The sequence below is a fragment of the Alligator sinensis genome, unplaced genomic scaffold, assembly GCF_000455745.1.
Source record: "Alligator sinensis unplaced genomic scaffold, ASM45574v1 scaffold462_1, whole genome shotgun sequence".
Classification (NCBI taxonomy): Eukaryota; Metazoa; Chordata; order Crocodylia; family Alligatoridae; genus Alligator; species Alligator sinensis.
In genome coordinates, this window is record NW_005842741.1 from 60,661 (window position 1) to 76,073 (window position 15,413).

The 15,413-nt window shown below is 41.6% G+C and overlaps 1 protein-coding gene across 1 annotated transcript in view; it reads left to right on the forward strand.

The window, feature by feature from the left end:
• The window catches only part of TBC1D8 (TBC1 domain family member 8), a 61,175-nt gene that overhangs the window by 44,423 nt on the left and 1,339 nt on the right, over positions 1–15,413 (forward strand). Inside the window, exons 8-19 of the mRNA XM_006034450.2 lie at positions 526–702; positions 2,551–2,701; positions 3,610–3,824; positions 4,721–4,838; positions 7,817–8,102; positions 8,620–8,749; positions 9,051–9,149; positions 9,449–9,517; positions 11,573–11,813; positions 13,314–13,379; positions 14,020–14,109; positions 14,288–14,388. Of these exons, the coding sequence (XP_006034512.1) occupies positions 526–702; positions 2,551–2,701; positions 3,610–3,824; positions 4,721–4,838; positions 7,817–8,102; positions 8,620–8,749; positions 9,051–9,149; positions 9,449–9,517; positions 11,573–11,813; positions 13,314–13,379; positions 14,020–14,109; positions 14,288–14,388 (1,743 nt within the window). The remainder of the gene's footprint in view (positions 1–525; positions 703–2,550; positions 2,702–3,609; positions 3,825–4,720; positions 4,839–7,816; positions 8,103–8,619; positions 8,750–9,050; positions 9,150–9,448; positions 9,518–11,572; positions 11,814–13,313; positions 13,380–14,019; positions 14,110–14,287; positions 14,389–15,413) is intronic.

Genomic DNA, 15,413 nt, shown 5'->3' on the forward strand with positions numbered 1-15,413 from the left:
ATCTTGACTGGCTGCCAGGATTACCAATTCCCATGGCAGTGTCCTGGGCACCCTTCCCACCCAGTTGCTGACCTTCTCCAACCTTTCCCCTGGTAGTCCCAGAACTATCTGTATGTGTCTGTTGTGGAGTAGCTTGTTAAAACCTTTGAGTGTGCCAGCTAATGCCATGCTATGAAAGAATCCAGTCTTAAAAGCTGCTGGCTAACTTGGCTATGAAACAAAATAGAAAAGAACTCTTCATTTGGTCTACTTTTCCAAAAATCGTGACGCTAGACTCCAGCTATTTGATAGCAAGTGCTCAACCAAATGGTGACGGTGACTGCAATGGACTGTACTTACTGGCATGCCAAATTGTGGATTTAAGTACTTCAGTTCAGTAGCCCAAGTTTGAAAAATGTAGTCCAAGATTATAGCAGAGTTGTTCAGCTTTATTAGTTCTCGTTGGCTATTGTTTGCCTTGAACACTGTCAATATGGAGTGGTTTTTGTTATCCTTTTGAAATTTTTCTTCAATCCTGCATTGCAGACCTCTCCCACATTTCATTCAACGTCTGTGTTCAGTAACTGTGAGTCTGACAGTACAGGAATAGTGGCTTCACAAAACAGCGATGGAAATGATGGTGGAAAGGACGGCGGTCACTTGCTAAATTCAGAGGAACTGAGGTCAAACGTGGCTCAGCCAGGAACTGAAGAGTTCAGGAAGGTATGTAAAAGTGGCATGCGGCTGTGAAGTAAGATTATGACCAGGTCTTAAACAAAATATTTTTGTAAAAAATACTTTTGGTATTAAAGTATTTTTGTACCACGTTGCACACACTTTTCCCCCTCAATAAAACTGCTGCTGAATACAGTAGTGTGCATTATATGTGAGAAATATGATGAGAATAGCTTCTGCCGATTTACAGATGAAAGTAAAATCTGCACCCCTCTTAACAGGGAGCAGAACACGAGCAGGCTCTGCTCTCTAGCTGCTGCTACTCAGTTTACTAAAAGGAAAGATCCTTTTTTCTTCATTCTGCCTTTCAAAAACAAGGTGCATAGTATATTCAGTCAGTATGATGCACAAAAAAACATGTGACAGCTGTGGCAACTGAAACAAAATCAAATAGGTTTTTTTTCCGTTTTTAATACAGTGACAGTCTGGCGAGGTTAAGTGCTTGCATGCGCGTGTATGTGTGTAAGCTTAAAATGTAAGCTCATTTTTATGTTGGGTTCCTCCCCTGGCTGGTTTTTCTTTTATAAATTTATATTTATCACCCCCCACTCTCTACCCCCAAAGCTGTCTCTCTGCATCATGTCTTTCTTATTGAATGATGCTATGAAAAGAAAACAGGTGGTACCTTTTTATTTACTTTTAAATCTTCATTAAGGAAAAACTTTTGATAGATGGGGGCCGGACCATATGTTTGTATATATTAATTGCAGTAATGACACTTATTGGACTTTGTTTTATTACTGCCTATCATCTATGATATTGTACTATAATTGTAATGGCAACCTTCATTATGACCTAATAGATTAAACAAAGATTTCAGAGTATTATGCCAGGCCCTAGCGACATAGTTTTTGGGTCTTTTTAAATTTTTTTTTTAACAGAGCTGATTTTTATATCCCCTCCAAACTCCCAGTTGATTTGCAGAGCCTAAAAATGTCAGTGCTGCTTTTGTGCAGAAATAAGTTTTTAGCTTTCTTCTTTGTGATCATTAGTAAAATCATTGTTGTAAGAGACTCCAAGGTTCATCTTGTCCAACCCCTGCATGAATGCAGGGATGCTTTTTCTAAACTATCCCTATCAAATGCTTAACAACAAATCATTTCTGGTTTTAACAGCCTCATCTTTTGGTACTGTAAGTTCCTAGAAGGCTTTTTTGCAGCCCTTTGGTTCAGTCCATGGCAGTGAGGGTTGCACTGTTGCCCAGAGTCAGTGATGAGTACAGAGCTGCTGCATCCCGCTTAGCTCTCTGATTGTTGAGTAGTCATTGTGACTTCTGGCCTCTTAATGATAGAGAACGTGAACTATGGCCGGGGTTCCCAAACTGTGGTACACGTAGCCCCGGGGGTATGCAAGACATGTCTGGGGTGTACATGGGAGGCATTGTGTAATGGTGGATTTAATTTTCATTATAATAATTGGCATTTAAGGGGTTAAAATATCAACCATATCCTGGTAGGGGCATGCAGGCAGCTGGTAAACCTGGAAGGGGCTGCTTGGGAACCTCTGAACTATGGAAGAAAATGTGGCACATAGTGCTTGTTTTTCTGCATTTTTCCAGCTGCAGAGGGGTCCTTGTTGAGCTGGGTTCTGGTCTATAGTGGGGTTCCGCCGGTCTGCTCTTGAGTGCTGGAACTGCAAAAGTTTTTCCCCAAGGGCAAAATGGATCAAGATTTGCCCATTTGATGCAGACCTCCCATGCCTGCTTCCACAATCCATGATGCACAATTCACTAATGAAAGGGACAAATCTGAAGGATTGAATTTCTTTTATGTACAAGGCCTTGAAAAACATGGGGCGTATTTTTTTTTTTTTTAAAGCTTTTTATTTTGTTTCCAGTTCAAGGAGAGAGTAAAAGAGAGTCTGTGGAATGATCATTTTGCAGAATATGGCAGAACTGTATGTATGTTTCGTACAGAGAAGATCAGAAAGCTTGTTGCCATGGGAATCCCCGAATCTTTACGAGGTGAACTCTGGCTCCTCTTTTCAGGTGAGAACTCTGTAGAGGTCGTTGGCAGGAGCTAGGATCTGCATCTGAACACCGCAAAACTCCCAGCCAGGCGTGAAACCTCCAGATAGTTTTTCAGCACAGGGGAAACGTCTTCAGGTGTTTTGGTACATGATATACTCTAGTTGAATGGGAGCAGTAGAGGGTTGCTCAGTTGCTACAGTGATACCTACCTGGCTGGACAAAATAAGGACATTTTTATTTGTGTGTTAGAATTATTCAGTCATATACAGAAATATTTAAATAGCAGCACCTATTTCAGCAACTTAATTGGTATAAAGTGCCTTCATGTCTTAATGATGGGGCAATTAGATTGCAGCATAAATATTGATTTAAGCTTAGCTCAACCTAATTATTGCAAATTAAGTGGCATCTTGAAGTCACCCGTGCTGCAGCTTTTCAGGGAACGTTGGCAGGAGTAGTAGAAACTAGATATAGGAAAGGCCAAGCCACGTTGCTGACTGCCGTCTTTGGACAGCATTGTTCCATATAATGTGATCTTGAGGTTGTCTGAAACCCAAGTACACATTAAACATTTTCAGTGCACAGTGTGTGTGGATATGGTGTGTATATGTAAGGCCAGTAATGCTTTTACCTGGGGATGTTGCATAGTACAAAGTCAATCCCAACCTGATTTTTGTCTTCTGTTTAGTCTTTAATTATACCTGTTTCTTTTCATGGGGACTGTTGAACTTCAGAAAATCATCTCCACTGTTTTTATCTGCATTTAGGTTCAGGGCTTCACTAATTGTATGTAGTACCTAATATTACGGACCTGGAAGTAAACAGCTTCTCCACACACTTTTTTTTAGACTGATACTTCCCTTTTAACAAATTGTACTTAAAAGCATCCTAATTCCTTTGGCATTTCCTCTTACTGCTGTTCTCAGATGCTGTGACTGATCTTGCTTCACATCCTGGTTACTATGAAAATTTAGTAGAGGCCTCAATGGGCAAGTGTTGCATAGCAACAGAGGAGATCGAACGTGACCTGCATCGCTCACTGCCTGAGCACCCTACCTTCCAGAGTGAAACGGGGATAGCAGCTTTGAGGAGAGTCCTGACGGCTTACGCACATAGGAACCCCAAAATAGGATACTGTCAGGTAAGCAGTAGCACATGGTGACAGGTTTTTATTTTTCTAGGGAGTCTCCACTTGCTTTTATCATTATTTCAGAGTATCGTCATCTCAAAGTAATGCTTTTGGTGTAAATAATTTACTTTCCTACATATTTAAAATATTTTGCTTACATATTAAGTACCCTTTACTTTGAAAAATGCATGTATACAAATGGCACCATTTGACTGCACAGATGTGTGCCCCTTGCGAATTCAGAGTTTTGCTTCTCCTATTGCTAGTGTGTTGAGTACAAGTTTCTCATACAGTGCTTAGCAAGTGAGCAAAGCAATCTGTTCTGCAAAATTATGCTTTGTACAGGGGATCTGTGAAAAGTATTTGGCGAACTGAAAGTCTCCTTTCCTCTTTCCAACTGGGTGGCGGAATATAGAGTACCAGTGCAGTGTAATTACCAGCTAATTTGCTACAATAATTTCTCGGTCTTCGCTCCAGCTCCCTGAGTTTTGACCAGGGAACAGAACAGTTCCCCCTTATTTATCTTCCATCTCTGCAAGCAGGAGAATCATGGTCTGACGCAACCAAATGCCCAATTTGTGTTTTAACAAAGTAGAACTCTGTATTTTTCATAGCTGGTTTGTGTTGCTTGTATGAAAATATTATGTATGAACATGCAAAGCCACCTGTGGCTTAACTCTCAATTAAATTGCTAAAAGTGTATTCACTTTATATTATCCTTTAAGTTTTTTTCATAAATTGTTACCTCTATATAGTTGAAGGCAGTGGGAAACCATCAGACATGGGGTGGGGTACATAAATACATAACGAAATTATGTTTAGAACACAGCCCCGATTTGAGGAGCTCTTAGAGAAAGGTTAGTTGCTGTAACTAATAAATTCCATGTTTTTTTCTTTGACCTCATAAGTCTATGAATATTTTGACATCTGTCTTACTGCTGTATGCCAAAGAGGAGGAAGCCTTTTGGCTGTTGGTTGCAGTGTGCGAGAGAATGCTGCCAGATTACTTCAACCACCGAGTGATCGGTAAGATTGTTTTCTTCCATTCTTTCTTAAAAATATGACACCGGGAATGGGTGGCTAAAATACTGGGTGGCATTGGCATGAAAAAGTGCTTGGTATTTTGCTTTTGTTTAGAATGGTCCAAAATGCCATGTGTGAATAGGACACCACTTATATATTGTGTGGAGGCCACTTTGTGCTCTGTTCCATATCAGTTTCAGGGCATGTGTTATCAGAGATACTAGAAGACTTGCCCAAGAGTTATTAGTCCACAGCCTGGCTGGTTAGGGAAGTGCTGTGCTTTTTGTCTGCTTTTAATTAGATCAGTGACAGATTTAACACAAGATAACTACTTGCTAATCTTAACAGTTTTAGTTTTTGCCAATTTTGGACTATCATAGCTGTTTGGAAGGATCTGTTTTAGTAACTATGTTTGCTTTATCTGGATGTTGAAGACATATAGGCTTGAGTCAAAAATTACACTAGAGAGAGAACAGATATCAAACCCCTAGCTGTTTCTTAAATTTCAGAGTATTTTTCACATGTACATGCAATATTGGCAAATAACTTTAAGTCTTCCAGTCTCCTATGCCCTGTACTGCATCTGGAGTCTGTCTAGCTGCCCTGCAGTATAAGTAGGTTAAACTTCTAGAAATGCATATGTAAGTTACTTGTGCAGAACATGTAGCCACATGCACGCTGGAAAAATGTTAAAGAGATTATTTTACACAGTAATTTTAGGTGTGTGCTCCTAGGGGAGGGGGGAAAGCTCATTGTTTGCAATTTCTTGTCTTCCTCCACCTTTTTTGAAATGGAACATGTATACTTCTGTGTTTTGATGTGTTGGATAAGTTCTCTTTTTAAGTGTAGTCATTTTATCTGTCTGCTTTTGCATCATCATATCGCTGAACATAAGCGTAAGCTTAAATTTAAAGCAGTGCTGCCATAGAAATCTGCTAGTAAAATTAAATGAAGTTGCTTAGTGACACCACCAGTTGGCTGGTGGATTGGATGTTGGTTATATCCTGTCAATCAGTCAACTTGTTCCTCTTCTATAGATAAAAGACTTCAGTTAGCATCTTGATGCTGATTACATCCAAATTGTTTCTCTACTCCAGACCTGTCTCCTTTCTCAAAATCTCAACTTGTGTTTTTGACATCTCATAGAAGTCCACCTTGTGTTGGTCTTCGCTGGAATATGATCTTGTGATTCTTACCTGGTGCAGCTCCTGACCCTATTCCTCTCATCTGGCCATGGCGCCTTTTTTACGTCCAAACAATCTGGCCCATACCGGGACATACCGTACTCACCCAAATCCAAGCTGACCCTGAATTTACATAACCCTCTCTACATGTCTGTGCCAAGTTATCATTTCCTTCTTCGAATCACTTCTAGCAGCTCAGTGTCTCTCATTATATCTGAGCGCTAGCTCCCTTAAGCTTTAGTTTACACTGCCCAGCTGAAGCCACCTTTTGCCAAGCCACCAGGAGATCTTATTACTTGTCCTTCCTTTTTCTCTCTCTCTCCCTATTGCTTTTGTCTGTTTATGATTCTGGTGATAACTCATGACTGAGTTTAGAGGGTATCTTCTTCAGGGTAGGAACACCATCTATATTGGTCCTCCAGAAAATCTTAGCATGTTTCTGAACACTCAAATTATTACAATTTTGAATTCTCCTCTCAGCATAATGGTAGCATAATTTCTGTCCTGCCACCACTAGCACATCTCCTTGTAACTCAATGTAGTCAGTGCTCAGGAGGACAAATGCTGCATCTGGTACTTCAGAATTTGCAAACGGTAACTGAACCGTTTGGTTTCCCATCAGAATGATGCATTTGGTCAGCAGACGTTCTGAGTGACCATGCATCAGTGTGTCATGGAAAGAGCAGAAAATGATTGGCAAAGCTAATGGCTGTTTGTATAAAGTAAACGTCTTTAATGCAAGGGCCTTGTATTGCATGTCTCACTGCCATGAGTTATGCTATCTATGTGAAGCTGCATGTCTTGGTACCTTGCCCACATGGTCCAAGGATGGGGCTAGGGAGAGCCCCAATGTAGACAGTCATGAGCACAGTGAGACTGCTGTGCTGCACTCTAAAAGGATGTAATGTAGTTGCCCAATATGGTGCATCAGTATTTGAGGTAGAAGGTGCTTGGTGCATGACCAGCTCCACACTAATGGTGGTTACACTGCATTCTTTCAGAGCATTGAGTGCATTATTTATTTCATTAATTTAAATGTACCTATTTTGCATGGAGCGGGTATGCCATGTTGCATGGCAGTGCTCCCTCACATGGTTCTTTGCTAGTATAGGCACATCCATTAACTCCGGTGGGGCTTCTCACCGCTCTAAGAGGCTGGGCCAGGGCCTAAGTGTGCTTCTGCTGAAATGACTGCTTTTAACACGGACAGGAAAACTTATCATGGGGCATGATACAAGGTAGATGTTCTTAAAATACCTGTTGTGGAGCACCTAAATCCATCCTTCAGGTGGACTTACACATTTTCCAGCCTAGTATGGAAGCTCTGCTGCTCGTTTTGTTTTTAGATGATGAATATGTACGTTGGGTACATGCACCAGAGGGACACTTGCTTTGCTTTCTTTTTATTGCATAGATCCCAAGTTGAACAGTAATACAGCTTTTTCGGAATTGTTTTTGCTAGTACTTAGCTATGATGTGTGATTTAGCCAGAAAACAGCAGCTGCTGCTATTATGATCTTATAGCACCCAAAACAGTATGAAGTCCAAATGGAAAATGACACAGTCCTCATACAGAAGAGTTTACGATAGGAATTGTAGATGTGATGCCAAGGGCAGGAATGGGATTCGTATCAGCAGGACAGTGGGTTACTCACGTTGGACGTGTGCATATCTTGGTGTTCCAGATATATACATTTTTAATTATTTGTCAGCTTATGATTTGCAGCTAAACAAAAATTCTGAATTCTTTTGCTTTCCTAAACCCCTGTTTTAATACAATTTCATCATGATTTACAGGTGCTCAGGTAGACCAGTCGGCATTTGAAGAGCTTATAAAAGAGCGACTTCCAGAACTGGCTGAACACATGAAAGATTTGACCACGCTCAGTTCCATTTCCCTTTCATGGTTCCTCACCCTTTTTCTCAGCATCATGCCTCTAGAAAGTGCTGTGAATGCTGTAGACTGCTTTTTCTTCGACGGAATCAAAGCCATCTTCCAGTTAGGCTTGGCTGTTCTTGAGGCTAATGCAGTGGAGCTGTGTAACAGCAAGGATGATGGGCAAGCCTTGATGATTCTTAGCAGGTACGTTCCTTTGTCTCACGGTGTAGTGTTGCCAGACTTACAAATTGTCTTACCTTAAAATGTGATACCAAGAAATATAGATTGTGTGCTGACCATAAGGGAAGGATGTTCTGGAGCATGTGCACAAGCTTCTAATAAAAGTTCAGCTTTTTGCTGCTGTTTTCAAAATCTGATTTAGATGCATTCCTCAGCACCTTTCCTGGCAGTGCTGGAGGGTTGCATGGACTGTGTCAGTGTTCAGTATTTACCGTTGCTCTTTGCTTCTTCCCTGGAGTGAGGCACTTCCTGCTTCAGGCATCAGGGAGGTGAGAACTGTTCTTCCTTAGGAGGTTTCTGTATTTAGTCGTTAGCTACACTGCAGCTTAGAGTAATAACTGAGGCATTTTGAAGTATATAAGCATAGAAAATCAGTATATTTCCACTAGGACCCAAACCAGAATATTGTACTTATTTTTATTATGCTTTGAAAAGAATACGCAGCTGAGTAATCTGAATATATAACGGTTTTTCCCTTCAGATTTTTAGACCATGTTAAAAATGAAGAAAGCCCTCTGTCACCTTTCAAAAATCACCACACCTTTTTCAGTGATGATCAAGAACCCTGTGCAGTGACAGAAGTAGCTGACCTGATCCGTGACTCCTACGAGGTAAAATAAAAATGAGAATCTGCTGAACTTTCCATTCAGAAAGCATTTTAAAAGTTTATTTCTGTGTGGGATTTAAACTATGATAGGATGTTGTATGTATGGTAGATTCATACTTTAAGCATCTACTGACTAACTCCTTGAATGATGTTCTCAAATACCACAGCAATTGGCCTGATAGAAGTACTTAAGGAGATAAGCTGGATGTTTAAATATAGCATTAAAAACCCCATTTTCCCTAGGACTAATAATACTTTGAAGTTTACATTTTCAGATTGATTAAAAATCTGTTCCTGTACTCTAGAAATTTGGAGACTACTCTGTGGATCAGATTGAGCAAATGCGCTATAGACACAGGATTCGTGTTCTACAAAGCCACGAGGATACAACCAAGCAAAATGTGGTATGTAGACTGTTGTAGGATTTAATGATTTTTAACAATTGACTCTTAATTTAACTTAGTGAAGGGAGAAGAGGTACCAGGTGCTTTTTTGCCCTTTTTCTCGTCATCTTGAGTGTGAGTGCTTTTTTATGGCTTTATGCATAAAGTCCCTCAGGAAGATAAAAGAAAGGGAAGAGGCATAAAATCACCGGTACTCCCGTTCTTGCAGAGTACAGCAGTGTGGGAGGGCACGTGCTTGCTTATCTGCCAGTACTGCTTGTATTCACCACCAGTATGTTTTCTCCTTCTTTCCCTTTAAGCTCAGAGTTGTCATCCCAGATGTTTCAATTGTTCCTGAAGACTTGGAGGAATTGTATGACTTGTTTAAGGTTGGTGTGCCCAGGAAATGTGGGGCTGAAGGGGAAAAAAACTGCCGGGCTTGTGGATTAAATTTGCTGGCCATTATTTGGGCTTGTACTGGACGTAAATGTAGAGCAGCAGGAATTCCCTTTATTGGTGGTGGTGTTATGGGATGAGATGCCAAACTTTGCCCTACAGTCTCCTTCCTCCAGCTCTTCGCTTGGAATGTGGAGAGCAGCGCTTTTCAACCTTTTTTAGTCTAAGTACCCCCGGTAGCTGGATGCTGAGCAGTGATGGAGGGGGGGCCAGATGCTGGGGGTGGGGGTGTGTGCGCAGCTGGACACCGGGTGGAGGGGAGGGGAAGGAGTGTGTGGCCAGGCACTGAGAGGGGAGGCAGAGACGGTGTGCGGACAGGTGGGGATGGAGTGCCGCCACCTCCCAGGAGCAGGGACCAGGCTGGGGTGAGGACAGCGGCACCCCTCCGCTGGACGGAGAAGCTCACCAGGCTGGTGTGTGGTAGCAGCAGCCGCTGCGCGTGAGCTTTCTCACCCCCACAGAGAGGTGCTGTTGCCCTGGCCCTGCCCTGCCCTGCCCCTGCTCCTGGGAGGCAGTGGCGCTCTGTCCTTGCCTGCCCACGCGTACTGCTTAGGACTGGTCCAAGTACCCCCAGCGGTATGCGTACCCCCGGTTGACGACCCCTGGTGTAGTGCAAAAGAAACAATCATTTAAATCAGTGGGGCTTAGATCAGGTCTTGAGCCTTGTCGTCTTCCTTTCTAACTGCACTCCAAGAAAGAGCTATGTGAGATTGGCTTCTATTATACTCCAACAACTTTTACCTCCAGTTTCACAATGTATAGTATAGTTGACTGCACAACCCATGCTCTTCAGCAACTAGTACCGAAAACCTTGTTTCACACTCTTAAGGACCCACACAGCTAAGGAAAATTGACCTTGATGCTTGTCATTCATTCAGAGTTGTCTGGGTTCTGACTGTTTTAGGACTTTATTTCTACTCTGTTTAACTTCCCAGCTTCTGGGCGCTCTGAAAGGAGCGGGTGAGTGAGGAATCATAAAAGCTTCGTAGTATTCCTTTCATCTAGAACCTGGACATAGGAAGCATGTAGAGCGATTTAAGCAAGGAGTGACAGGTGATATGCAACCCCTTCCTTCAGAGGTGTCAAACGTCTGGGCCACTAGTCTGTTGAAGTGGGTCTTCCGGCTCCCAGGGCTTCTTGTGGACTAGATGACTTGCCTCTGTGAGCTGGATTTGGCTTGTGGGGCTTGTGACTGGAGCTTCTGCATTAACACAACTTTGGTACCTAGGGCACTGACCTTGCTGCCACTTCCCCCAAACCCCCCCTGTTGCTCACCACTGAATCTTTAATCCCCATTTGTGACTCCTATCAGTAGCATGGGAAGTGAAGGGTGTTGGGGATGGCTGTGTTAACCCCCTGGGTTCTGGAAGTGTATAGACCTCTGGTAGCCACAGGCATCAACTCTGCCACCTTCACTCATCGGCTATCTGACCTGCAAAAAGTTCCTAGGTCCTAAATGACTTTGACACCCCTGATTTACTTAATGACAGAGGGCTATTTTCTCAGAAAATTGAGGTAATATAACACTGGTAAAGTTGTGTCTCTGTATAGTTTACCTGGGACAGCTGTTTCCTTACGGCAGATGAGCTCTTTAACTGCTTCCTGCCACCTAATAGTCAGGCACTAGCATACAAGATGCATGTGTGTCTGCTCATAATTCCAGTGTATTTACATCAATCTAGATATATACCTGAGATGCAGTAATCTCTTATACATGTTTAGACGTGTGCAAACAGTTGCCTGTTTAGTAATGAATATTGACTCAACTCTGTATGTGTGTCTCATGTGCGTCATTCATAGCAATAACTACCGGATAACTAAGAAATACTATAGTACAGTGGCTTTTCTTTTTGGAATTATCTTGGTCTTGCTACATTAATGCAGTTTCAATACTGCCACCCTACTTTGATAAGCGTGGATTATGCTGTCTGTAATATATATTACATGTTGTAATGCTTTTTTCTCTACTGCCTCTGATTTCCTTTTAGAGAGAACATCTAATAAGCTGCTACTGGGATTTGACTAGTCCAGTAATTGAGAGACATGACCCAAGCAGAGCTTATGCTGAGCAGTATAGACTAGACCATCAGCAGTTTACTAACCTTTATAAACTTGTCTCGCCGTGGACATGTGGGGAACACACTGAAGTCCTAGCTGAAAGGACCTTCCGACTGCTGGATGAAAACATGGACCATCTAATTGAATTCAAAGGGCTGGCTTGCTGCTTAGGTATGTGCCTCTTTGTAGCAATCTAGCTGGATGTTGGGAAGAATGCTCTGCTTTTCTTTTAATGTAACACAAGCAAGAGGCATGCATTTCTGTTGAGAGGCATGGTTTTAACCAATCTCTGTTCTTGACTGATTTCCCTTTGTTTCGATTTACTTGTTGTAGATTGGAATTAAAAGATGATGGGAGGATCTGTTTGAATGTCATATTATAAATCGCAATTCTGTTTGGCAGGAAGCAGTTTAATTTTTTGTTGGAAATGTTGGGCATAGATAAAATGTTGGGCGTCATTCAGAAGGGAATTGAAAACAAAATGGAGATTGTCACTGTGCCATTATACAAACCCTTGGTGCACCCTCATCTTGAATACTATGTGCAGTTTTGGTCTCCACATCCCCAAAAGGTAGAATTAGAAAAGGTACAGAGAAGGGCAACCAAAATGATTGGGCCTGAAGCAGTTGCCATACCGAAAGACAAAAAAGGCTGGGACTCTTTATTTTGGAAAGGAGAAGGCTGAGAGGGCATATGATAGTGTGTTATAAAATCCATTAAGGGTATGAACTAAGTAAACAAGGGACTCTTGTTCACCAAGTCCCAGAATACTAGGACTCGGGGGCACCTGCAGGAGACAGATTTAAAACTAAGAAGAAGATAGATTTTTTTTTTATGCAACGTGTAGTTACCATGTGGAATTAATTACCTCAGGAGGTGGAGGAGGCAGATAGCATAGCCAGGTTTAAAAAGGGACAGGATAAATTAAAGGATAATAGGTTTGTTAATAGCTGTTGAACAGAATGCTTGGAGACATTTCCTCTGGCATCTCTAAACCCATAACGGTGGATGCCAGAGAGGGTAGTGAATAGGAGATGATCACTCTAGAGATACCTAGTTCAGTGTTCTCCCTCTGAAGCACTGCTTGTGCTACTGGGACAGGATACTGGGCTAGGTGGACATTGGTCTGACCCAGCATTGCACTTGTGTTCTTATTTCTTTGTTGCTGGATGAATCTTGGAATGAAATCCCATGACTACTAAACACTCCCCACTATTAAACTCATTTGTATTAGTCAATTAAAAATGTGGGCGCTCTCCATACTCTCACAGTGCTTTTTCTATTACACTGTAATGGAGGCTAAAGGGGAAACTCTTAAGATGGTGGACCCTGGTGAGAGAAACTTGATATAGCTCTGTATACTGCATGACGTCTGGCTTTTGCACAGCATCACATTCGGTATTTTTGAACCTTAGCCCTGGTTTTTTTTATTATTATTATGATGTTTTATAAGTTAGCACCAGGGCTGTTTTTGAGAACAAAGAACAGACCAGCTGGTTCTCACCTGCTGTTACCAGTTGATCAGGCACAACTTACACATTTAATACACTGGCCATACGTCAGCATGCTTTGTTCCCACAAACAATTAACTTTTGTGCTTGGAGAATGCTGATGATTTTAACCTATCAAAGTAAATATTCAGTCCACTTTCTATTTGTTTTCATCTTGCAGATGTTATGTATAATGGAGAAATGAATGAAAAGATAAAGCTGTTATACAGGCTGCATATCCCACCTGGTAAGGAATTGGAAACGAAAAAAAGTCATCCTTCCTTTCTTCCTTAGTCTCCATGTAAACGTTTTGGGAAGCAAAAGCTGCTTAGTGAAGACTATAGGTTACTGAGTTGGGAGCTTGTTCATAAACTTTTAATTGTGTTTAGTCACAATTAAATAGATTGTAAGGTCTTATTCAGTATAAGCTCTTATTTCTTTGTGAAACTTCTAGATATCTCCCTACGTATGATAATATGTTTTCATTTCTGTTGTTTTCCTAGGCGTGATCTAAACTTAAATCATTTATTCTGGATTAGTGATACTGTCTGTTAGGTCTTCATTGCAGTTTAACTCAAAAGAAATGCAAGTTTTAAGATGTTTTACAAGATGGGCAACGTCTTTCATGAATATGCTACTTTGAGCAGCATTTCCTGCCACTCTGCTACAGTAACTAACTGCCTTGTTTTAATAGAAGTACACTTTACATTCTGATATAACTAGGCCAAGTTTAAATAATTAATCTTTAACTTTCACCTTTTACGTATCTATTAGTTTGCTGGCTGAGCTCATAGCTCTCAAATGCTGTAAAGTTTAGGTAATTATCTTTGCAATATTTCAAGATCTGTTAGCTATGCATCTGTTTGTCATCTCTCCTCCCCCTCTAGCACTCACAGAAGATGAGAGAGACAGTCAGTCACCACTGAAGAATCCCTTGTTGTCAACCTCAAGGCCACTAGTAATTGGGAAAGCGAATGGTACGTGTTGTCACGGCTATCTGCTACTGTTTTAATATAAGAAATTATATAAGAGCTGTCCAGTGCTCGGTTAATTATTCAGTTTCCCTACTCTAGTCCCTTTTTTTATTTCAGTTGTGAATTTGCTGCAAAGGACTTGGACCTAATTCCGGTTTTGTCTTTTTTGTCCCCACCCAAGGTGAAGCAGTAGATTATCAGAAGCAACTGAAGCAAATGCTTAAAGATTTAGCCAAAGAGAAAGACGCTAAAATGGAAAAAGAATTGCCCAAAATGAGCCAGGTAAGGTGTGGACCGAATTTCACTTTAAATAGAAGTGGGGGAAAATGATTTTAAAACTACACTTTGAGCAATTGTCTAAGACTTCGACTTACGGAACCGGCCACTAGAAAAACTGGACTTGCTCAATATTTTAGATCCAAAACAAATCTACTTTGAGGCAGGGAGGAGTTAAGCTCCAAGGAGAGAACCCCTCAGCTGATCTTGCCCCAGCTAACTGCAAACGTAACAACATGGCACAAGAGAAGAAGCACGTCCAAGCTACATAAAACTTTTGCTTGGGATCAAACCAGCCAGCAGATCCTTGGTTTGTTCCCAATAATTCATACATGGGTGTCTGTCTCTGAGTTGAGTGATGACATAGAGCTACAAAACCCAGTGCAATTATCTAGTATCAGTAAAGAAGACAGTACGCTGTCTCCTGTTGATAACAACAAAAAGATACCACTAAAGGTTCCCAGTGGTATCCTCTGCCCTTCCGAAACCTCCCAGTCCAGCAGCCCTCAAACTTCTGAAACTGAGTCAAGGCACATATCACTCTCTACTGCATGCAGAGCTGGCAGTAGCTAACTGGAATCATCTGCAGGCACTACAGCTGTGTTCACTGTCATGGAACAAGTCATCAGAGCTGTAAATTGAGGTGCTCTGTATATATGATCAAACATACCTGTGTACATTATGTCAGTAGTAGGGCAGATTGTTAAATAAGCAGTTAGGTGAATATAGTCTATGGATTTAATGATGAGTAAGACAAAGTGGTGTTGAATAGCTTTGTGTATATACAGACTGGTAAAACTTTTCTTACTCGATAGAGAACACCATGCATCTGATCATAGGGCAGTTTTCTCCTGTTAAGTGCAAAGCCCCCTCCACAGCACGTTGAGCCTGGTTGGAGCAGCTCTGGGCTAGCAGGCTGACCCCTTCGCCAGGCAGGGCTGCTCTGACTGGCACACCTGGGAGTTCCCTGGGAACAATAAGCTCTGGATCATTATTGCTGTGCATTAATGGCATGTGTAGACACTGCCCCC